We start from the raw sequence: 24,382 nt of genomic DNA, 5'->3' as shown, positions 1-24,382 counted from the left end.
TTCGTCTGTGGTCTTGGAAGTCAGGTCTGAGTTGGATGGTACATTTGAGGGATAGGGATGGTGGAAGCTGAGGCCACTCAGGATGTGGGTGCTTAAGTGTCAGTAGTGCCAAGGCTGAGAAACCCTTACCTGTGTGTCAGTTGATGTTCCTGTCAGCCTTATGGGGAAAGTGCTGTTTTTATTCTTTACTTTGCAGAGGAGAAAAACAAGGGTTAGAGAGGTGGAGTGACTTGCGCAGAACCACACAGTGAGCAGGGGGCCCAGACCTGGCCGTCTGAGTCCAAATGTGTGGCACGTGGCAGGAGAGGACTGCCCAGGGTGGCTCAAAGAGGGGTGGGCAGCTTGGCAGACGTTTAACACCAGACCAGACTTCCCTTTGGCTTTGAAGCGGGTTTGCACGAGGTAGGAGACGGACTTAGTGAACCTCTACGGCTCTGTCCAGGCCCAGATTCTAGGAAGAGGACTGGGGCACCTCCGCTGGGAGATTGGCTGCAAAGGTGAGGGCTTGTTACGTTCTTCAGGGTAGAGAATTCATTCCTTCACGAGTTTAACAAAAGCTGCTGAGCTCCCAGCCTGGGCCAGTCAGGTGGGAAGTCTGCTCTTAGGGATCCTAGCCTGGGAGGGGAGTGCAAGCGAGTACAGAATGAATCATTCACACGTCCTACAGGACTGGACGAAGGAAACAGTCAGCAGGCAAGCATGGAGAAGGGAGGCAGGGCCTGCTGTGTCAGGGTGCTCCGGGTCTCTGTGCTTGAGCTGAGCTTTCACAGATGAGGAGGAGGAAAGGAAGTCACAGCCACAAAGGGGGTCTCCCAGTGGGGGAGAAGCAGAGAATGAGGCCTGGCCCACAGACCTCCATGCTGGGAGCCCGGGCCCCTGCCCAGGCCAGTCTGTGCCCTCGTACCTGCAAGCTGGCTGCCTTCAAGCCCCAGACATTCCCGAGCAGCTGTGTTTCATGCCTCCGTGCATACCAAATGAAGCGCAGCGTGCAGGACGTGTCTGTCTGTCTGCTCATTTGCACACACACAGAGCGCACAACACCTAAGCACACGCAGAAACACACATGAAGGCTTGTGCACATGCGCAGATGCATTTAAAAAGCCCCCTTGTTCACAAAACCCGGCAACAGGAAGAGGAAAGGCCTACATTCAAGTACAGGTGTACACATGGTCCTGCCCCTCTCTCCATTGCCACCACCTGCTTACAGACCTGACCCAACCTCAGGGGCACAGGAGGGCCACCTGGCCTGAGTTTGATCCCGTCTCTGGGAACTCTCCTTCCCTCGCTCAGACCCTCAGTTCCAGCCCGTGCCCACCGACCCCGGCCATCTCTCCCTTGACCAAACCTGTGAGACCCTGCAGCCTGGCTAACTCCTCCTCTCTTCCAGGAGATCAGCTGGTTCCCAGAGTCCCAGGCCCCTCCCCCGAGCCGGAGGACGACCCTGGAGAAGCCTTTGAGTTTGATGACAGTGATGATGAAGAGGACACCAGCACAGGCCTGGGTGTTCCCGGCCTGCCTCCCGAGAGGGACGCAGACCCTCCCCTGATCCACTTGGACTCCCCTGCTGTCACTGGTAAGGTATTTCTGGGGACCTCTGGTCCCGGGCTTATAGGGAGTATAGAGAACTGGCGGAAGCTGCAGGCTCCCAGGGATGTCTGGTGGCCTCTCTGCTGTCCCCAGAAAGCAGGAAGGGAAAAACCACTGGGAAGAAGCTGCATTCCATTGCTTCCCTTGGGAATTTGAAATTGCTAGCATTCCTGCAACATCTGGCGCACTTTGGCACATTGTAAATGGAAGTGGTTGGCCAGGGTTTTGCTTTGGAGACAGTTGCTGCCCAGAGCTTGTGTCTCTGAAGCCCTCTCGGGCAGCTTCTCTTGGAGAATCCATGCTAGCCAGAATAGCAGCCTCCCTGAGGTCCCCTCTGCTGCCTGCTGAGGGGAGCTGGCAGCCCTGAGGGGCGGGAAGGCCCTGATAAGGCTGGTATTAAATGGCAGCTTCTGGGCTCTTAGATTCTGGGCCCAGATCTGGGGACCGGACTAGCTGGAACTTCCTGTAGGCTTGGGGAGAAGGCTTCCGGAGGAGGGCAGGCCGGGAGCAGCCGGGGAGGCTAGTTCCGGCTGAGGTTGGGATGTGGGCCACGGGGTGGAGGTGGGGGTGGGGCCCCAGGACAGGTAGGGGAGCTCGATGACTGAGCTGGGCTGGGAGAGGAGGCAGGACCCAGCAGGCACCCAGGCTGGCCGGGCCCTGTCTGTGGTTCCCCGCGGGAGGCTGGGAAAGGGGCGGGGATGCGTGTGGGGCCGGCTCCGCCTCCGGCCTGACAGGCTTTCCCTCTGCTCTTGTCCCGCAGACCCAGACCCAGCAGCCGAGCCGCCTGGCACAGAGTAAGTGAACCTCACTCCTTTGCTCTGGTGTTTGGAAACAGGGAGGGACCAGGCAGGGGCTGGGGACAGGGTGGAGCTGAGGCCAGGAGGGCTCTGACAGGTCTCTGGCAAAGGAGGAAGGCATGTCGTTGAGACACTTCATCCAGGGGAAGAGGTCAGTCCCTAAAACTCATGTTCCTTCTTCCCTTCTTTTGCCCACAAGCCTGTGAAATAGCAGAAAGCAGCCTGGCTCCAAACCCTGCCTCTGTCCCTTGCTAGCTGTGTGGCCTTGGAGGTGTCACAGGAACTCTCCAGGTGTCATTCTGTTCCTACACTCCACTGGTTGTCGGAGACTGAACAGCTGTCTGGTGTTCAGCACTGTGCCGGCCCGTTGTAATTGTTTTTGCTGTTGCCACTTGCTTTGCCATTCCCGTTGCTATTCCCTTCCTGTGGCTCTTGTCGTTAGGGACCCTGCCCTTCTGTGTTTGGGGGCCTGTCAGAGGCAGGGTGGCCTAATGGTTAAAAGCCTGGATGCTGGGGTGACTGCCTGTGTCTTGACGCTGGCCCCCACATGGCCATGGGTCCTTGCGTAGGTCAAAGTTCTCCTGGGCTTTGGTTTTCTCATCCGTAAAATGGGCCATTGGTAAGATGCTCAGCCTTGCAGTAGGTGCCTAATCAAGGCAGTTACTTTTTAATCACAGTTCGTCTGTGGTCTTGGCAAGTCAGGTCTGAGTTGGATGGTACATTTGAGGGATAGGGATGGTGGAAGCTGAGGCCACTCAGGACGTGGGTGCTTAGAGCCTCCTTGCCTGAGCAGCGGGGGGTCTAGGCCAGGGGCATCTGGGGCCCTGAGTGTAAATCCTGGCTACTGTGGTGGGAGGAGGGGTGTTTGAGCCCCCTTTTGTCTTCCTGGGGTGAGCCAAGTGAGGGGGCTAATTCTCAGGCAGGTGTCACCCAGCGGGAGGTCTCAGAGATGCAGGTTGCAGGCCTCGGGGCCCCCGGAGGAGAAGGAGTCCCTGTGTGTGCTCATTTGCTGTCCAGAGTGGGTGGACCCTGGGACAGTTTTGGCTGGGTTTGCTACTGTGTAATTACAGTCAGAATTAGGGGCCAGCTTCCCCTCCCTGATTAGGGACCTGGAATGAATCAGCAGCCATTGGTCCTGCACCTGGGCTGGGAGGTCTGTGATGGCTGCAACCTCCCAAGGGTTGAAATCCTCCAGGCTGGGCCAGGAATGAAGTTGCAGAGAAGCTCAGTCTGGTGGGGGATGTAGAAATGTCACAGTGGGACAGGGAAAGATGCCCAGGGGCTAGTGACAGAGGGGGGCTGGGCTGGGGTGGGGCCGTCAGGGAAGACTTCCAGACCAGGTCTTGGCTGAGCAAGTGAGTATGGGGATAGTGAGGGGTGGGAGGAATGTCTGCAGGGAGGAAACCCCTGAGCAGAGGTACAGAGCTGGGGAGCAAGGTGGGCAGCAAGCACTACCCCTCCCTGGGGTCTAGCGCTCTCCCTTCCCCCCAGCTACCCTCCTGCAGACCCCAGTTGCCCTGAACTCAAGTCAGGGGTCAGGAGTGCTGCAGCTGGGCCCTTCCCTGCCCGCCGTCTCTTTGTGCCCTGTGGCCCAGCAGTCCTGCCGCGTCCTGGAGACTTGGCTCCTGTGCTGGGCCCTGGCGACTCTGCAGCCAGGTCACGTGTCAGGCGGGCTCCGGGCACCAGGCAGAGGCCAAGTGACCCAGTGGCTCCCAGAGCTGGTGCTGCACGGGGTTGTTTTTCATCATCCTGATGGTTAGGATAGGTCAGCACCAGCCAGGCATTTCCAGGCAGGGAGAGGGGCTTGGTCTCTGCCTTTAACCCCCTGCCTGCCACTCCGCAGCACCACCACCTATCCTAGGCTCACCCTGGAGCTACCCCAGCTGCTGTGAACACCATCTCCTGGAGACACAGGGGGGCGTGAGCTCGGAGGTTCTGATCCCCACTCGGCCCCTCGCTGGCTACGTGACTTTGGGCTACCTGTGGACCTCCCCAGGTCCCAGTTTCCCCATCTGTTAGATGGAAATAATAACATCCACTTTGAAGTGCTGTGAGGAACAAGTGGGAATGGCGAGGAGGCTCCCAGCTCTCCTAAGTGTGCGCATCGTGTGTATTTCTGCTCCCGCCTCCTGCGCAGTGTGGGTGCTTCCAGCGGATAGGGTCTGTGTGCCCAGTGCTGTGAGCTCCGGGGCTGCGCTGGGTTGTTGGGGGCTGGTGTCTCACCAGCAGCAATAGCAATAAGCATCACTTTTGAATGCCCTAAACTGGACATTAGGGCTTTTACTGTCATTTTCTGGACAACATTCATGGGACACATGCTCCCTGCAGAGCATTGGTTAGGGGAGGAGTCCCAGGAGGCCTCCAGTCCAGCCTCTCAATCTTACCCAGGAGCAGGCCATGGGGCAGGACTTGCCCAGGCTCAGGGAGTGAGAGGCCAGCAGCCTCCTGACTCCTCGTCCAGTGCTCTCCACGCTGCCCCCAGCTCTGTCTCCTCCCTTCCAGGTCCTCATTTACTTATGTTGCAGCTGCTCTCTGGGTGGTGATTTTCCACTCTGAAGTCTGGGAGAAGAATCAATCCAGACCACTTTCCTCCTCCTCATTATCCAAGAGAAAGGAAAAAAATCTTAATTTTCTTTTTTTTTTAAACTTGCCCAAAGGTGGTCACTAAGCAAACACTTTTGAAGAAACACCTCTTCTCACTGCATTTCCTCCTCAACCCCTGCTGTGGGGTTTGGAAATGGCCTTGGGCTGTGGCTGGCTGTCTACCTGGCCTCGGGCTCCTGATACCATAGAGGGAAGAACTGCCCAGGTTCCAGGGCTTTTGTCTCAAGGTGACCTCCCTCCACAGCTGGGGAGGAAAGGAGGCAGGGCTGGTCCTAATCCTGCCTTTACAGCTGCTGGGGGAGCCGGAGTGAGCCTCCCTGGCAGGAGGGGGCTTGGTAGTGAGGGCTGAGTGTGGGGCTTCCAGGGCCTGAGCCGTATGGTGCTGGTGCTGGCTCCAGGTCTTGGCTCTGCTACTCACTAGCTATGTCGTGCAGCAAGTTGCTTTGTGTCCAAGCCTCACTTTCTTAATCAGCAGAATGGGGAAAATGAATCTACTCTCTTGCAGGGCTGTGTGTGGAGTACATAAGCTGACACAGGCCCAGCGCTTCGTCCGGCCTGCGTGTGCCAGCGGCTCAGATGTATTCGCAGCTGTTCTGGAGCTGGGTGGCTCTGCCTCCCTGGGAGTCAGACAGACCTGGGTTTAACCGGTTTCTCACTGACAAGCTGTGCAACGCAGGCTGGCCCCCGCCTCTCTGAGTCTGTGTCCCCTGTCTCCGCAGCGAGGAGAATCACACCTGCGGGGCAGGTGGTCACGGGGATGACTGAGGCTGATCTGCAGGCCAGTGACCTTGGCAGCAGCTGCACTGAGGAAGGAGGGGGTGTTGGGTCGGCTCTAGCGTTGAGGCCCAGGGACCTCCCTGTTCCTTCACCTGCTTTGCTGGGTTGCTGAGAGGGGTGGCCAGGCTGCTGTGGGGTATACAGAGCTGCTGGTGTTGGCCAGGTGTGAGTTTTGACGAAGGCCCGGGAGGTGATTTTAGAGTTGGGCCACCCTGCTGAACAATCCCAAATGGTGAGGATGGCTGGGAGCTCGTCCGCCCCACTGCTGGGAAAAAGCAAGCATCGAAGTGCTCGGCTAACTGGTGGCACATTCTCTTTCGCCAATGGGACATATCTGTTAGCAGATAATAATAACAGCAAATAATAATAGTAATAATATAATAATGATCACGTGTGCTGCATACCAGGCAGTGAGCTAAATGCCCAATCCCACTTACTCCTCCCATGTCTGGGAAGTAGACACTGTCATTACCCATTTTACAGATGGGGAAATTGAGGCTTAGGGGAGTGAGGTGCTGTGCCCATGGTTGCATGTGGTTAGTACATGTTCATTCACAACCAAGGCCCTGCTGACCCGGAGGCCAGGTCCCCGACCACTGTTGCTACCCTGTCTGTAGGAACTCAAGCTTTGGTTTCTGTAGGAGGGTGTGGCTGCCTCCATATGAATGCTTGATTGTGTGTGTGTCAGGGGAAGAATTCTGCCTGCTCAGGGATGATCTCTGAGCTCTCGGGAGAGTGGTTTCTAAGCAGTGGGTGGAATGTTCCACGGACTCCACCTGGGGAGCCTCGCTCGGCACTGCCTGGTGTGTGTTTCTGGGTGAGGCGCCTTCCCTTGAAATGGGAGCAAAGTAAAGGAGCCCCCTCCCTCCTCTCTCCCCACGGAGGTCTTGTGAGCATGGGGGGGCGGGCGTGGAGGTGTGTCTCCCACCTGCGGTCACCTCCATGGAGACAGGGGCACTTTCTGTGTTTTACAGGGGGAGATACCGTGTTTGCTACTGCACTATCCGGCTTAGCAGTGCAGGCACAGGGTGCTGGTGGACTTTGCAGCCCAAGGACTCACGTCCACCCTGGGCTCTCCCAGGGGAATGGGGTTGAAAGAGCAGCCCCAGGCACCCAGCAGTGGCCGAGGGTCACTGGCTTCCTGTGTTTTTCCTGGACTCAGGCCTGCACCTCTCACCTCTGAGTGCAGCAGCCCTGTGGACTCTGGCCCTCTCCGGGGTTGTTTGCTTTTCCTGCCCAGTTTTGCCTCCGTCCACACAGGGCCCCTGTGGCCTTGGCATTTCCTAGCGGGTCAGGGTTTTGGCTACTGACCCCAGCGGTGGGGGCCCTCACGGGCTCCCTGGAGGTACCTGTCTTGCCCCTTCCTGGGCTTTTCTGGACAAGACGGATTGTGCAGTCCATTGGCCAGTGTCTCCCACCTGAGCCTGGAGCTGGAGGAAGGAATGGGGCAGTCGGATTCCTGGAAAGGACTGGGAGGCCTGTCCTCCCTGGACGTGTGAGGAGCTGAGAGGATCCGGCCAAGAGGAGACCAGGCTCAGAGAAGCAGCGTTGGAACAGAATAGAAACAGGGCGCTGGCGGCCTGTGGCTTCTGAGGCTTCTGGGTGTGGGGATCAAGGGGGTGCCTAGGAAGAGCAGGTCAACAAGGCCAGAGAGTCCCCCAGTCCCCAGAGGAAATTCTCAAGGCTTTGCAGATTGCCGCAGACCTAATCAGGAGTTGTTTGGAATCCTGGGCTTGTCCTTCTACCTGCTGTTCCCAAATCCAGAGCATTTGAGCCTCCCATGTTCTGTCCCGCAGGGTTGGTGTGGGACCTGAGGCCCGGCGGCCATCGGCTCTGCCCCATGGAGGCCCCATGGGAAGGGAAGACCAGACCCTTCCTTTCACTAGAGACCTCTCTGGCCCCTTGCCAAGTCCCTAAATTGAAAAAGCTGGGGTTTTTTTTGTCTTCTCTTTCCTTCTTTTCCACCTCTGAGGGTGGAAACAGTTCTCAGTTTCCACATCAGAGCCATGACCTTTGGACCCCAGGCCCTTTGAGGGTACACGCGACGTTCCTGTTCATTGTACTGAACACACCTTTGAGGAATCCAGTGACCGCTGTGCCTGGATCCCTGCAGAGACAGGACTCTGCCTCAGTCTTTCATCCCTCGTGCCTGGCACAAAGAGGGCACATCAGTCCTAACAGCTGACACGTGCACGGACTTTACAGTTTTCGTGGCCCTTTCCACGCACACCTCATTGTGATTCTCACAACAACTACGGGAGACAGAATAACGGCCCCCCCAGCCCCAACATCCATATCCGCAACCTTGAGTGTGCTGCTTTGTGTGGCAGAGGGACTTTGCAGGTGTGAGTAACTTGAGGATCTTGAGATGGGAGATGATTCTGGATTATCGGTGGGCCCAATGGAATCACAACGGTCCTTGTACAAGGGAGGCAGGAGGGTCAGAGGAGCGGTGGGGAGATGCTACCCTGCTGGCTTTGGAGATGAAGGAAGGGACCGTGACCAAGGAATGCAGGCGGCTTCTCGAGGCTGGAAAAGGCAAAGGAATGGATTCTTCCCTGGAGCCTCCGCAAGGAGCGTGGCCCCTGCCGACACCTTGCTTTTAGCCTAGCGAAACCCATTTTGGACCTTTGACCTCCACAACTGTAAGAAAATAGATTTGTGTTTTAAGTCACTAAGTTTGTGATAGGGCAAAGGCCCCACTGTGCCGACCGTCAAGGGACCCTGCAGCTGGAAGAGAGGTGGCGGGAAGGAGCGCACATGAGGACTTAGGCCAGACCCTGTGCTACCGGTTTTCTGTGGCTTTTTTCAAAAAAATGTTTTAAATTATTTTATTTTAGTTATTAATTTTTTTTGAGACAGGGTCTTGCTCTGTCACCCAGGCAGGAGGGTGGTGGCATCATCCTAGCTCACTGCAACCTTGAACTCCTGGGCTCAAGTGATCCTCCTGCCTCAGCCTCTGGAGTAGCTGGGGCTACAGGCATGCACCAGCACACCTGGCTATTTTCTCTGTTTTATTTTTTGTAGAGATGGAGGTCTTGTTATGTTGCCCAGGCTGTTCACGCCTTTTTAAAATTTATTCCTTAACAAAAGCCTAAGAGGGAGGTATTATTGCCCCATTTCACAGATATGGAAACTGAGGCATGGAGAAGCGCTAAGTGCTTTACCTGCATTATCTCATTTAATCCACACAACAGGAGGTAGAATTGATTATTTGCCCCATTCCATATTTAGTGACTCATCCTAGTGCATACGGCCGAGTGTCAGAGCCGCGGTCTTATCCTAGGTCTGTTGGCTCTGGAGTGTGTGCTAATTCACCCCCAAGCCTGTGAGCCCGGTTCTCCACCCTGGCTGCACATTGGAGCCAGTGGGGAGCTTTTATTTTTATTTATTTATTTTTTGAGACAGAGTCTCGCTCTGTCACCCAGGCTGGAGTGCAGTGGTGCAATCATAGCTCACTGCAGCCTCAAACTCCTGGGCTCAAGCCATCCTCCCGCCTCAGCCTCCCACGTAGCTGGGACTACAGGTGCGCACCACCACGCCTGGAGTGCAGTGGTGCAATCATAGCTCACTGCAGCCTCAAACTCCTGGGCTCAAGCCATCCTCCTGCCTCAGCCTCCCACGTAGCTGGGACTACAGGTGCGCACCACCATGCCTGGCCAATTTTTATTTTTTTTTTAGTAGAGCCAGGGTCTCACTGTGTTGCCCAGACTGGCCTTGAACTCCTGTCCTCAAATGATCCTCCCGCCTCAGCCTCCCAAAGTGCTGGGATTACAGGTGTGGCCGCCGTGCCCTGCCAGTGGGGAGCTTTTAAAAGCACCCATGCCTGGGCCCCTCCCCAGACCAATGGTCACAGTCACGGGGGCAGGGTCCCCGGCACCCGGATCTTTTAGGAGCTCCCTGGGTGACTCCAGTGGGCAGCTGGCTTTGAATATTCACACCAGATAAGCTTTAAGGTCTTTCTGGCTTTAACATGCTTTTATCAACCAGAAAGCAGCCAGGGTAGAAAAGAAATCTAGCAATAGGTTTAATCTGGGCTTAATGTTTTTGCCTTTCCTTTGCATCTCTTGGATTTGGGGTTATGGTGGTGGGGGCAGTTTTGGAGGTAGGTGGGGATGCTCCGAGTGGGAGTTGGGCCATGCCGGGCGAGCTCTGCTGTCCCAGCTCTCCCTGTATTGCGGGCTGGGGTTTTCCTCCAGGCCTTCTAAGGCAAACGTCATTCTGGTCCTTTCTGCTCCCCGAAGATGGAGTTCTTTCCTCTTTCATATTTTTCATGCCTCGTCCCAGAAAAGGCCCCAAAATGCCTGTATGTGTGGGCCCAGCTGGCCAGCAATCCCCAGACTGTTCTGGTTTTGGGGGGTCTCCCCGCCGACTACCCATACTGTGCAGCCTCTGGGAAGGGACCCTGTGTGTTAGGGTGGAGTGCGGGTGCACGCGGGTTTGAGAAACATTTCTCCAAAGTTTAGGATAGAAGGAAGAAATGTATTTTGCTTTCCCAAGTGGGAAAGGGCCAACACGGTGACATGGAGGAAGAGGAAAGTGTTGGCAGAGGGAATCAGGTATTCAGGCTTTTTATTTACGAACTGTAAAAAGGGGTGAAGATGATTTATGGCTGTAGCCGAATTATTATTTTTTTTTTTTTGAGACAGAGTCTCACTCTGTTGCCCGGGCTAGAGTGCCGTGGCGTCAGCCTAGCTCACAGCAACCTCAAACTCCTGGGTTCAAGTGATCCTTCTGCCTCAGCCTCCCGAGTAGCTGGGACTACAGGCACGCACCACCATGCCCGGCTAATTTTTTCTATGTTTTTAGTTGTCTGATTAATTTCTTTCTATTTTTAGTAGAGACAGGGTCTCGCTCTTGCTCAGGCTGGTTTCGAACCCCTGAGCTCAAGCAATCCGCCCGCCTTGGCCTCCCAGAGAGCTAGGATTACAGGCGTGAGCCACCGCGCCCGGCCATAGCCGAATTATTAATAACAGGGTACCATGAAGGCTGCATCCCTCCTTTCTTTCTTCTCGGCAGGCAGATAGCAGCAAAGTGGCTGTCATGTCAAAGATCCCGTCTGCGATCTAGCCCTTACCATAGGATTTTGGGCAGGCTCTGAAGCCTGAAGTTTGTCCCCTGCTGTCTGTCTGGGAGCTTCTCAGGAACTCCTTCAGGCTATAGAGACAGATTCTAAAGGGCAGTGGTTGGGGAATGTAAAGAGAAAGATTTATGTTTCTTTTTGTCTTTTTCCAGCTCTTTTCAGATGTTTGTGTAAACAGAGTCCCCGCAGGGTGCCTGTCAGTGGGGAGAGAAAGAGCGGAGAGCAGGGAGAGAGCTCATGAGCGATCTTTAGCTGTTATTAGGAAATCGCGGGATCAGATATTTTCCTGTTGCTTCAGCAAGGCCGACCCTTTCACCGTGGAGGTTCACTGAGAACGGGGGCCTGTACCAGCAGCTGCGGAGGGCGGGGGCTGCCATTCTCTGGGGTGGGTGGGCTTCGGTCGTCATCGGTCATCATCGGGTGTGGGCGTGGGGGTCCCGCTGTCACAGGGCCCAGGCCCCTCCCGCCTGGCTGCTCTCTGGGGAGAGAGGAGGTGGGGCACAGAGGTGCTTGGAGCTCTGTGGACCAGAGACCACGGTCAATGAACTTTGTTGTGCATCTGCCCCTTCTTATTCCAACTCTTCCTCTTCTATTTCTCTGCACGGGTTCGGCCTCACCTTGGCAGCCTGGTGTAATTCTAGTCGCTGGCCTTGCTCTCAAGTTTGGCCTGAGAGGCACTGGGAGTGCAGGAAGCTCAGATAAGGGTGAGATAATTGGCCTCTTGTTGGTTTTTATGGCTCTTTTGTTATCTGGAGCCTTTGAGGAGGCTCCAGAAGGAGTGTTTGGTCACAGGAAGCATTAGACTTCCAGCCAGGCAGGGCCCTGTGTGACTTCCAGACAGCAGCTGGGAGAGGCTGCCTATGGGTGGTTGCAGGGTGGGGTGGTGGCCTTGGCAGGCAGCAGGAAGAGGCAAGGGGGGAGGAGACACCCCCAGCCTCATTTCTTGCCATGCTCTCTTTGCATGCTTGCCTTGAGGTGGACCTTTGCTTGTGCTCTGCTCTCCCCACCCGCTTGACTCCTCTTCCCCTGCCTAGCTCCCTAGGGAACCCCTATTCCAGTCTGGGGGGCCACAGAGCTGGCTTGAGAGGCTTTGCAGGCAGATCAACTCTGTTCAAATTGCCATTGTGCCGCTTGCTGGCCAGGAGACTTGGGCAATGGGGGTGGCACGGAGGTGACTGGTCTGTGCTGTGGACCCCCACCCCCAGCCAGGCTAAGGACCCACACCTGCGCTGGCTTCGGTAATGTGCTCCAAGAGGAGGCCCACGGTTCAGCCTCTCCATGGCTATTGGTCTTCTCAGCACATTTCAGACCCTCTCTAAGGTGCCTGACCCCAGCCCCGGGTGCCCAGCCTCACCCCGAAGTCACCTTGAGAGTCTACACAGGGCCTTCTCAGTGTTGGGGTGGGGAACCTGCAGCCTTAAGGTGAAATGTGGCCTTCTGGGTCCTTAAGTGCAGCCTTTTGACTGAATCCAAATTTTGCAGAACGAATCCTCTTATTAAAAGGAGTGCAGCAGAGAAAGATGAAGCTTCTCTTGCCTCCTTTGGTGCTTAAAAAAGGAGAATCTTGAAATCAGAAGGCCGCAGGTTCCCCACCCCTGCCGGGCGTTGTCCTAGTCTGTTTGGGCTACTACAGCAAAAGGCCGTAGACTGGGTTGCTTATGAACAGTAGAAACTTATTCCTTACAGTTCTCAAGGCTGGGAAGTCCAAGTTCAAAGCCCCAGCAGATTCAGTGTCTGGTGAGGGCCCGAGTGCTGGTTCGTAGGTGGCACCTTCTTGCTGTGTTCTCACATGGCGACGGGGGCAAGGGAGTTCTCTGGGGCCTCTTTTATTTGTAAGGACACTAATCCCCTGCATGGAGGCTCTGCTGTCGTGACCTAATCACCTCCCCAGAGGCCCCACCTCCTAATTCTGTCATTTTGGGGGTGAGGATTTCAACACATGGACTTTGGGGGGAACACAGGCATTCAGACCCTAGCGGAGACTTGAACTTGTGCCTCTGACTGTGTGCTGAGGGGTGCTGCTCTCCTTCCTTTTTAAAAAATGTTGGCTAAACAGGCACGAGTTTAGGAGACCTTATGGCACAGCAAGTCTGTGACGTAGGTGAATATTTAATTGCAAATACTTCCAAGCGGTCTGGTTGAAAGAACACAAACTCTGCAGACAGACTTAGCTTTAGATCCCAGCTCCCACCAATTAGCCGAGTGACTTTGGTTAAGTAATTGAGTCTTTGTGAGCCTCAGTTTCCTTGCCTGTAGAATGGGGATAACAACGCCCACCTCCTGCGTGTTCCTGTGCAAATATATGTAAAGCAAAGCAAGCAGCCCGTAGCAGGTGCTGCAGGGTGCTTTGCAATGGTCACCGATTGTCATGGTTGTGTATCAGAGGCTGGCAGACCGTCAAGCCAGCCTCTCTTAAGCTCAGGTCGGTTCCAGCTGGAACAGTTTGGTTCTGTCTGAGCATTTCTGAGCAGTTGATTCAGCTCTTTCGGGATGTTTCTGTGTTGAGGAGGTGGCGGCTCAGGGAAGCAGCTGTTAGTGATGGGGCTCAGGCAGCTCCTTGCAGCCCAGCGCCTCCTTCCTGGTCCAGAACAGCCCTGTCTCCTCTGGCCTGTGCCTCCTGTCGTGGAAAGTGCTACCCCAGGACTGAAATATGCTGCCTTCCTTACCCCGGGGTGACACTGCCGGCTTCTGGCAGTAACATGTGAGCCGAGACTTGCTCCTCCAATAGTGCAGGTGACTTAGACTGCACTGCCCAGGACAGTGGCCACTGGCTACATGGGGCTGTTTAAAATTACAGTGCTTAAAATAAAAAAGAATACAATTAATTTCCATGGTCACACTAGCCACGTTTCAAGTGCTCAGTAGCATGTGCAGCTGGTGGCTGCGTGCTGGAAGCACAGGCAGAGAGCATTTGTGCCATCACTGCTCTCCTTATGACCAGGCAGGCTGGCTTCACGGCCTGGCCCTGCCGCTCCCTGGGCAGCGTGGTCTCGGGCAGGTTCCTCTACGCGCCCGCAAAACGGCGTTGTTGGGAAGGTGAGGCAAGGGGCCTGGCGCAGGCCGTGCTCAACAGCGAGAATTCCGTCCTCTCATCCCCCTCCCCTCCCTTCTCCCCTGCACTGTCCTGGTCTTCATGTCCCTCTCCTCGTCCCCGCTAAGGGCTCAGGTGCCAGGAAGTTAAAGGCAATTCCTTGGCAACAGTGGCTGCTGTCTCGGGCAGTCTAAGGCCTCTGCCCTCTAGGTTGGCATAAGTGGTCTTTGTTTTATTTTATTTTTTTTGAATGTCAACTTTTTAAAAAAAGTTCATGTTGGAATAATTTTGGATGTACAGAGAAGTGACGAGGTACACGGGTTTCACATACCCCCTCACCCAGTTTTCCCGCTGTTGACGGCTTACGTGACCCTTGGTGCAGTGGTCAAAGCTGAGGGACCTGCGTTGGCACGTCACCACTTACTAACCTCCAGACTTTATGTGGATTCCACCGGTTTTCCCACTTAGGTTCATTTCCTGTTCCGGGATCCAATGCAGGGTCCCACACTGCACTTAGTTGTCACGTCTCCGCAGCCCTCCGGCCTGTGGCAGTTTCTCGGTCTTTCCTCGGTTTCCGCGGCCTTGAGAGTGTTGAGGGGCAAGGGCCAGGCATTTCGTAGACTGTCCCCAGTCTGGGTTTGTTTGATGTTTTCCCCATGGTTAGACTGGGGTTATGGGTTTGGGGTAAACATACCATGGAGGGGAGGTGCCCGTCTCATGACATCATTTGGGGGCATGTGACATCTGTGTATCATCTCTGGAGATCCTCGCCTTGATCTCTTGGTTAAGGTGGGTTCGTGGGTTTCTCTGCTCTGTGGTTTGCATGTCTGTCCTTTGGAAGGGAGTCACTGGGTCCAGCCCGTCTTCAAGGGTATGGGGACTAAGCTCTACCTCCCATGGTAATCTTTTGAAGCATTGCAGGTCCTTGTTTTTTGCAAGAAGCAGGGATCCCTGACCTTCATGGGCACAGGGGACGATGGCGAGATGGAGATCTGTGGAGTCTGCCCTGCAGGACAGACAGGCCCCTCTCGCGGAGTGCTTGGTACTCACCACTATGAACGCGTTTGATCTTTACGCTCTCGTAAAGAAGCTGGCTGGGTCTCGCAGTGCCTTCTGAAGATGAGGACACTGAGAGAGAAGTCCTCGTCCAAGGCCAACCCCCCACCGGCCTCCTCCCCGTCGTGGGCCCTGATCACCTGGTCAGGGGCTGCCGGAGGCTTCGAGGGGCTGCCGTCCCCTTCCCTGCAGTTCACCAGTGCGTCTCGGCCTGCAGGGTGCCGGCCGTGGTGAGCAATGGGGACGCGGTGGACGCAGCCTGCTCTGGGGTGCGGCGCTCCAGCTGGAAGCGGAAGAGCTCCCGTCGCAGTAAGTCTCCCCTGTCCCCACCGACCGCCCACCCCAGGTAGCACCAGAATAGTGCCAGGATGTAGTCTCCCCTTGACCGACCACTGCCCCCCAGAGCCGAGGTCCAGGAGTAGATGACACGTTCTGCCTTTCATCTGCTTTTCAAATACTTACAAAGCCCCAACGACAGGCCAGGGTGGCAGGTGGTGGGAGTGCCCTGGTGACCCGGGAGAGGTCCCTCTGTGTGAGCAGAGCCAGACAGGTAGGCAGGCAGTTGCCACGCAGTGGGCAGGTGCCTTGCTGAGTCCTGCGGGCAGAGAGGGAGGGAGCAGGGGTCCCAGGCAGGGGACCAGCTTGTGCACAGGCCCGAGGGTGAGGGGATGCCTGGCACCTCGGGAAGCAGCAGGGGCTCCGTCTGGTGGGGGTAGCATTATGGGGCGAGCAGGGTGAGGTGAGGCTGCCATCACCCCAGCTCCTGAGGCGTCGGAGGCCACGCTTAGGTTTCTGAAGGCAATAGGGAGCCACAGAAGGTGAGGGATGTGGCCACATTTGCCTTTCAGTCCCTTTGCTCTGGGGCGGGTGCAGCAGTGGGGAGGCTGTGGGGTCTTCCAGGAGTGGGAAGCCGAGGGCCTGAACTAGGGAACTGGCGAGAGGTGGGCAGGCCTGTGGGCCCTTTTGGAGGCAGAGTCAGTGTAGAAGGAGGAAGAAGGGTCCCTGTGAGGCTCTGGCTGGGCTCTGGCTGGGCTCTAGGCCCCAGGACTCAGGGAACATCACAGTTAGGACAGTGGGTCCCATGACTTCTTCCCAGAAGGCCCGTGGGATAAGGACAGGCTCCCATCTGGGACAGGGGCTGGTTTCTGAATCCTGACTCAGCTCAGCAGGGGAGGGGCTTGTCCCGGGGGCCTGGGTGACTGAGGATGCTTGGGGGCCAGGGCACAGGTGCTGGGCTGCATCATGCCGCCTGCGGGCCGTGAGCAACCGCCCCATCAGCCAGATGGGCAGGCCTTGCCTGTGAGTGGGGGAGGCAGGTGGGGGTCTGTGTGGTCAACGGAAGGCGCCTTGGAGCGTCTGGGGGGCGGGAAGGAGCAGGGAAGCCGGCATCCCCTGAGAGCAGCTGGCAGGGCTCCGGCTGGGCCGGGCTGGCAGAGAGGTCAGGGTACCGTGTGCCGCCCGCTGGTGCAGTCCTGGTGTCAGTCTGCAGCGCTTAGCTGGCGCCACAGCCTGCGTTGGTGTCCTCTCTCTTCCCCTTCCCTCCCAGTCGACCGGTTCACTTTCCCCGCCCTGGAAGAAGATGTGATTTATGACGACGTCCCCTGCGAGAGCCCGGATGCCCATCAGCCCGGTACAGTCTCTGCCTTGCTCCTTGCTGCTCTTGGGGACAGGGGAGGACGGGCGGGGCCTGGGGGGGGGTCTTCTCCTTCCCTTTCTTTCTGTCCCCACCCAGTGCAGTGCCCCTCCTTCTTGCCTGTAAAAACCACTGCAGTCTTCTGGGAGCGGCCGGAGCTGGCCAGGGGCGGGGCCAGGCCAGGCTGGGCAGGGCCTGGCATCGTGGGCAGGGCCACGCTCTGGCTGTGGGTCCTGGGCAGGTCATTTCCCCTCTCTGAGCCTTGATTCCTCCCTCGGGAAATGGGGCCATAGTCCAGGCTTCCCAGGGCTATTGGGGAAGATGACGGATTGTTAAACCCAAAGGGTAAATTAGATAATGCTGCAGAAAGCCCTACACCTGCCATGGGTCGGGGGCCGAGGTGGGACAGGCAGTCGGGAGATTGTGGCAGCGGGGAAATGAGAGGGGATGGGGTAGGTCCTGCCGGAGCGCACCTGATGGGCAAGAGGAGGAATACCGACTGACAATTAACCGGAAGAGCCATCTTGCTTGGACACATTAGGGCAACCTGCTCTTCATACTTTGCATCATGTGAGCTGCTTCAAAACTTTGATTTGGGGGATTATGTCCTCACTGCACAGACAGGGAAACTGTAGAGGCAGGGCTGGGATTTGAATGTGAGTCATTCCGACTCCCAAGTCCAGTGCTCTGTCCCCTGTCCCAGGAGGATTTGGGTGGCATTTTATGACACATAAAGCACATTGGATTCCACTGTCCAGTCACCCTGTGAGGTCGGCGGGGCAGGGAGGTTAAACTCAGTCGCTCAGAGAGGTTAAACCACCAGCCCAGATCACATAGCCAGGATTTGAATGGATGACTGCTTTTTCTTGTCTTGTCTTTTTTTTTTTTTTTTGGAGACAGGGTCTTGCTCTGTTGCCCAGGCTGCAGTACAGTGGTGTCATCTTAGCTCACTGCACCTCAAACTCCTGGGCTCAAGTGATCCTCCTGCCTCAGCCGCCCAAGTAGCTGGGACTACAGGTGCCCGTCACCATGCCCAGCTAATTAAAAAAATTTTTTTGTAGAGACGGCATCTTACTACGTTGCCCAGGCTGGCCTCAAACTCCTGGCCTCAAGCAGTCCTCCTGCCTTGGCCTCTCAAGCAGCTGGGATTACAGGCATGAGCCACCGCGCCTGTTTTTTCTACTCCACTATTCTGCCTGTTTTCAGGGGCTCTCCATCTAATGGGGGAGACACAGCCCTTGCTTTTGAGGAGTTCCGAGTCTGATGGGGCAGCTATAACCACCCTTGGGCAGCATGCAGTTTGATGGGAGAGTCACACAGACATGATGAGGCCCGAGGGCCCCAGAGCCACACTCCTGACTGCTGTCCCAGGAACAGGGACAGATGGGCCAATGATATGCTCGTCCCTTTAGCATGCCTGGGATGTGCTCGGAGCGCATTTTCCTGCTTGTAGCTCATTTGAATCCAGGGAGGTGGGGAAACGGAACACTATGTCAGGAGGCAGTAGGGTTTTATGGTAATGTCCCGGAGCTGGCAGGAGGTCTGAGTGGCTGAGGGGCCTCAGTGTTGTTTAACCCCTTCCGACTGTTTTGCCACCTGAATTAAATCAAGCAACAGCCCCTCCCACCCCCCTCACCGCAGGGTCTGGGAGGATATGGCACGTCCTTGCCAACCTACCTTGAGGTGGTTAAGAGCAGGTGGCCTGGGAGTTCCAGCTCTGAGCCTGCAAATTGAGGACCACCATCCCCACCCCTGGGACCCCCACCCACAGGGCTGTAAAGGGTCCAGTGAGACACAGTCGTAAGGAGCTCAGTGCAGGGCCTGGCTCTGGGTGGGCGCTCTGCACACAGGGCCACTGCTGGCTGTCGCTGTTAGTGTTCACCTGCCAAGCGTCCCAGCGCTGGCCTGTCCGGACCTGATGTGGGCTCGGTGGGAACTCAGAGAGGAAGTCGTCAGCCAAGGGGCAGGCTGGATGCGCCAGTGGACACACAGCCCTGGGTTCACATCCCAGCTCTGCCTCTGATTTGGGCACAGGGCTCTGTGCCTTTGGGCCTTGGCTTCTTCATATAAGACAAAAACATCCCGAACTCGCAGGCCTTTGGGAAAGGTCACACAGAGAACTGCTCAATTTCTCTGCGTCTCAGTTGACTCATCTGTAAAACTGAGCTCTGCCTATTTGGTCACTAGGCTTGAGGCCTCCGTGGCAGTACGAGGACAGCAGTAAAGGTCACAGCTGCTACGGTCTCTGGAGGCATTTGGTCACTATTGTCTTTTGCTTAAAAATAACCCATGTTCTCTCCTGGTCCTGGGACCCATGTCCCCGCTAAGCTTTGGCACATCTGTTTTGTTTCTGGCTGACGATCTCCTCGCCTTTCGCCAGTGCCCCCCACTAGCCTTCCTGGGCTGGAGCTGGGGGCTCTGGGTCGGTGGGGCGACACCTGTGCCCACCCAGAGCGACCACGAGCGAGGCCTCACTGCTTTTGGTCGAGTGCTTGCCACGTGCCGGGCTCTTTCCTAAGAGCATCTTGGCCGTGTTTTATTTACTTGCCCTGTCAGCTTATCATCATCCACGTTTTGCAGAGAGGTCTCTGACAACCAAGGCTCCCAGGTCTGTGGCACAGTTGTTTCTGAGCAGATGGTTTTTGTTTTGGAGACTGGGTCTCGCTACGTTGCCCAGGCTGGAGTGGCTATTCACAGGTGCTATCATAGCGCACTACCACAGCCTCGAACTCCTGGCCTCAAGCCCTCCTCCCGCCTTAGCCTCCCAAGCACCTGGATTGCAAGTGGGAACCACCGCACTTGGCTGAGCAGACTTTTTTTGACCCTTCCCAATGCTGTATTTCTTCTGTGTTGACAAAAGTATTTTCATCTTCATGCACTTTCTGGGATCTGACCCCACTTTTGTGAGGTCTCCGGCTCTTCTCCAGGCGACAGACAAAGCAACGAGACCCAGAGGGGTGAAGGGCCCTGCCCAAGATCTCCCAGTGACGGGGCTGGGGCTGGGACCCCTGTGCTCCAGCCTCGGGCAGAGGTTTTCCTGCTTCAGCCTTAAAGCAACATCTCACACCCCACTAGGAAGGACCTCAAGAGTGCCCTGGCCCTGGGGGACCTGTCTCTGTAGAGGAGGAGACTCTCAGCTCTTTGTCCCCTGCATTTTCAGTCCAAGGCATTTCCTATGGGGTTTGGAGAAAGACTGTTCCTGGACACTGGGCCAGGTGCGCCCCCTACCGGACTGTCCTGGACCACACGGGGACTCAGATCTGGGGCGAGGGGTTCCTAGGAAGGGACTGCCATTTATGAAGGCCTGCCCTGGGCCAGGTTCTGTGCCAGCCCCTTCCTGTGCTGACACTTTTAAGGTCCCAACAATCTCTGCTTCACCTCCGAGGATGCCGTGGGCCGGAGCCAGAACTTGACCCTGGGTCTTCTCTTCTCCAGCAAAAAATGCCCAGGACGAGCACTCAGGTCACAGAAAAGCAATGCTGACAGCAAGAGGAATCAGCGAGCCCGTGTGTGTCTGACACCCTCGTGCTCTGCCCGTTTTCTCATGCTGCTTCTGAGGCGGGTGGTGTATAGTCACCACCTCCATTTCATGGTTCAGGAAGCGCAGCTGGAGCTCCAGGGCCCCATGTCCTCCCCACCCCTTACAGAGCTTGAAGTCTGGGGGCTCGGTCTCAGGGCCTCGGCTCACCAGCTGTCCCTCGGCCACAGGGGCGGAGAGGGGCCTGCTGTACGAGGATGTGCGCCGGGACGGGGCGCCGCGGGAGGCGGAGGACCTAGGCTGGAGCTCCAGCGAGTTTGAGAGCTACAGCGAGGGCTCTGGGGAGGACACCAAGCCGGAGGTCGAGCCCACCAAGCACCGAGTGTCCTTCCAGCCCAAGGTGAGGGGACGGGGGTGCCTCTCAGGGCACCGAGACCCCTTCAGGGAGGGGGTGAGTGGGGTGGCGAGGGCCAGGCCTGAGACTCACATCTGGGTCTCAGGGATTCCCGGGAACGTGTGGCGAGAGAGGGGCAAGCAGCCAGGTCGTCCCGAAGCAGGAGGTGACGCCCGGGCCCTGCTGTTGGCTGTGCAGAGCCCTGGCTCAGGTGCTACCCCCCATGGCTACAGCAGACCCTCTGCGGGCTCAGATCGGGCCTCAGAGCCCTCTCAACACAGTGCTCCAGGCAGCCTGATCAGTCGCGGAGAGCTGGCACTGGGATCAAATCACGCGATCCCCCTGCCCTACTGGACAGTCCTCAGACCAGTCCTCAGCCCACACGGTCCTCTCTGCCCAGCGCAAGCGAACAGCGGGAGCTGCTATGGCTGAGCCAGAGCGGCCTGGAAGCTTCTTTCCACGGCCTCTTGTGTGCTGTCCACGCACTCGGTTTTTCTGGTATTTCTGCCTGGAGCAGGGATCGTTCTGCCTGTTCCGTGGAGGGAGCCCCTGACTGAGAGGAGGACAGACCGTCTGGTTCCTCCTTTCCTGGGAGGTCCTCACTCCTCCCACGGTGTTCTGTAGAAGCCACTGGAAGGCAGTCTGTCCGTGCCAAGATGTGCAATTTCATGGGAGCAGCTTCTCACAGGCCCTGCCTGAGCAGAGGGGCCAGGGGTCCCTCTCAGGCTCATTTTAGAAAGACGCAGACAGGCAGGAGAGCTCCACCTGTGCCCTGTCCTGCCACCTGGTGGGGGCCCAGGGTAGGGCTGGGATTACGGGGCCAGTTTATGCCTCACCTGGCGGGCTTCCAAGACTCTCCTGACACCTCCTGCCCTTTTCTGAGTTTGGGGGATCCTCTCTGGGAGAGGCACACTGGCCAGAGCAGCACCCACACCTGAGAGTCCGTTCCTCAGACCACGATGGGCTCTGCCAGTCCTGAGCAGGCCAGGGCTGAGGAGGTCTCGCCGGGCCCCTGTCTTCCCAGGGACGGGCCTCCATGGCTGCGCTGTGCAAACCGGCCTCCATGTCTTGCCAGCTTGAAAGTGAAGCATTCACGACACCTGCCGTGTGCCTAATCCACATGTTCGCTTGTGGGTTGGGATACTTGGGAACAGGAAGACCTGACCCAGGCTCGGCGAACCTTCATGGTCTCGGAGGAGATGCCGAATGCGAAGCAGTTTGTCAAAAATGAAGACAAAAATGCCTCCGTGTAAACACGAGCGTGTGTCCAGCCTGGCCACATGCCTGATGTGGGTGGGGGCTGATGAGATCAGTCCAAAGAGGCCTCGGAGAGGTGAGCAGGAGCTGGGCTCAGGAGCCAGAGGAGATGGGAAAGGTGGTCCAGGTGGGCCGAACGGCCCAGGCAAAAGCCCAGGACCGGCCCGCTTCTGCTCCGTGTAGTTCAGAAGCAGCAGTGCGCACCGCTTTAGGGGAGAGGAGGTTACGCTTTTGGGTTTGAATCCCCAAGACCCCTCGGCGCCCTCTCCATACGGGCAGGACCCATGCGTCTCAGTCCTGCTCTGGACGGTGTGACCGGATGGGACTTTTGAGTCCTGGTCCAGCCTCTGAGTCTCAGCCTCTGGCATCCTTCCTCCTCTCCCATGTCCATGGTCACTGTCCCGGCCTTTGGCTTCTCGCTGGGGACTGGGGGGAGCTGTAGGCATCTCTCAGAGGGAAGGGGAGATGGAGATGCTGAATTCGGGCTCTCCAGTGGCAGTTCTCAGACTCACGCGGGCGTCAGAGTCGTGTGGGTACCTGGTCGAAATCGCAGCTGTCGGGACCTCCCTCTCAGGGACTCCGGTTTGGAGTTTGGGTGGAGCCTGGAAATTGGCCTTTTGACCAACTCTCTGGCCCCAGGGAGTGCAAGGTGCCCAAAGAGCACCCCCAAAAATGCTGGGCTGCACCTGACCATGGCCTGGTCCTGGGGACTGCCTGTGAGCTCGTGTCCCTCACACCCTCAGGCTGGGGGCTTTGGACCCTGTCTCAGCAGACAAACTATGTGGCATAGTTCTTGGAATTGTCCTAACCACGAGGACTCTTTCTCTGGCCCTGACCGAGGCCCACCTGCTCCCTGCCCAACAGGCTCCCAGGCGACAGGAGCTTGGGGAGGGGATTGTCCTGTGGTGCCCACTTCTGCCCAGGGGTGCGTGCTGAGCCCTGCCCGTGGTGTGTCACCCTCCTTAGCTGCCCGGGGTGCACCTGCTCCCACGCCTGGCACCGCAGCAGCTGCATGTTTCAGGGCCGCCACTGCTTGGCTGTGTGTTGTGTGTGCTGTGGGGCACTGGGCCGCAGGGGTCTGCGGAAGCGTTTTGTCCTGCCCTTAGAGTCTCACTGTGGGCCTGGCACCCTGCCCAGCTGCAAGAGAACTGATGGAGCCCCCTCATCCAGATGTCTGGGGAGGCCAGCCCTAGGCAAGTGGACTCTTGCCAAAGGAAGTGACCAAGGGGTCCGCAGAGGGACCTCCTTCGAAGCACCTGACCCAAACGTAAGCAGCCACCCCATCCTGTTATGTTAACAAGTTATCCTGCCAGTTGCTCCCCATGGTCAGTGGGAGGTTTTTTTCCAGTTGTGGGATGGGCTGCACTGAACTCTTTCACTCTGTGACTGTGACCTCTTTGTAATCGAGGTCTCTATGATGCAGCTGGGCAGGGAACTGTGCAGAACTCGTGGGTTCATTACAGAAATGCCAGCTCTGGCTTCAGCCCTGTCCACTCCCCTGCTCTAATCTGTCAACTCAGCAAGTGACCTCTGGACCCAACATTTTCTAGTTCTTCTGGCCCTGAGAGAGGAGAGGGGCGCCAGGAGACCCGGGACATACGGTTTCATTGTGCCAAGCTTTTTTATAGATGACTAGGACTCAGTACAAGCCCCAAACTCCAGTTTTTTGGGAGTCTGGGTAACATTCAGAAGGTTCCCTGTCCTGTGTACTTCTCTTCATAAGGATAATGAACATTTGCCTCGCATGGGACAGTTTACAAAGCAGTGTCATTTAATTTTCCTAATACCCTAGAGTGGCCAGTATTATTGTCATTAAGATTCTCATTTTGTTGATCAGAAAACCTATATAAAGCTCAGAGAGGTTAAGTGATGTGGTTAGGGTCACACAGCCGGTAAGTTAGTTGGTAGAGCCAGAACTCAACATCACACACGGATGAAAATAGCTCATCCACCCATTCGCCCACCCATCCACCCATTCGCCCACTCATCCATCCATCCATCCATCCATCCATCCAACTATCCATCTATTCAACAGATATGGAGTACTTACAATCTAAAAGATAAAATAATAATGGCTTCCATCTTTTGAGTACTTGCTAAGCTCTGGGCTTTACATGTAGTGTCCATTTAATTTTCTTAACAACCCTATGAAGTAGCTCTTACAATGGCCACTTCCTTTACCAGCGAGGAAGCTGCAATTCAGAGAAGTAAGGAGACCTTTCCAGCTAGGAAGCGGGAGCCAGGACTGGAATGTAGGCCTACCTGCCTCCAGAGCTCAGACTCCTAATCCTCCTACCTGTCTACTTCGCTGGGAGTAGCCGCTGCCTTGGTCTTCTGTGTACTTTGCCAAGTATCACTGTTGCTCATACAGTTCTTGCGTTTGACTGTCTGTTCTTCCGTCCATCCATCCATCCATCCATCCATCCTCCAAGATGGTCTGTAAGCCAGTCATCTGTGTATCCCTCCATCCAGTTGCTCATCGATGGTTGGATCGATTGATCCTTCCATCCGTCCCTTCCTCTCCTGACTCATCCCTCTCTGCATCCATCCAGCCGTTCCTCCAGTTGTGTGCTGGACTCAGCTTGTGCCAGCTCACAAGAACTCAAGAACCAACTGTGTGCATCTCTTACAAATCCACGTTCAACGATGTCACCTTGGTAGCTTGAAATTGGCCATGGCGGGAGT

The 24,382-nt window shown here is 56.4% G+C and overlaps 1 protein-coding gene across 5 annotated transcripts in view; it reads left to right on the top strand.

Annotated features, from left to right (window-relative positions):
* Positions 1 to 24,382, top strand: part of ARHGEF10L (Rho guanine nucleotide exchange factor (GEF) 10-like) — a 104,675-nt gene that overhangs the window by 4,567 nt on the left and 75,726 nt on the right. For 3 of the 5 annotated variants that reach the window (XR_001138236.1, XM_012662621.1, XM_012662620.1), the window contains exons 2-6: positions 1,388 to 1,573; positions 2,348 to 2,381; positions 15,153 to 15,244; positions 16,482 to 16,565; positions 20,277 to 20,446. Coding sequence is in view for 4 of the 5 variants with exons in the window: in XM_012662621.1 (XP_012518075.1) it covers positions 1,388 to 1,573; positions 2,348 to 2,381; positions 15,153 to 15,244; positions 16,482 to 16,565; positions 20,277 to 20,446 (566 nt within the window). In the remaining variant the exon portion in view is untranslated. Of the gene's footprint in view, positions 1 to 1,387; positions 1,574 to 2,347; positions 2,382 to 15,152; positions 15,245 to 16,481; positions 16,566 to 20,276; positions 20,447 to 21,424; positions 21,774 to 22,233; positions 22,965 to 24,382 lie in introns of those variants that run through there. The other 2 variants (XM_012662623.1, XM_012662622.1) reach the window with 2 other exon arrangements.

Source organism: Propithecus coquereli, unplaced genomic scaffold (genome assembly GCF_000956105.1).
Source record: "Propithecus coquereli isolate 6110/MARCELLA unplaced genomic scaffold, Pcoq_1.0 Scaffold77, whole genome shotgun sequence".
NCBI classification, from domain to species: domain Eukaryota; kingdom Metazoa; phylum Chordata; class Mammalia; order Primates; family Indriidae; genus Propithecus; species Propithecus coquereli.
This window is presented reverse-complemented; position numbering and strand designations above follow the sequence as displayed.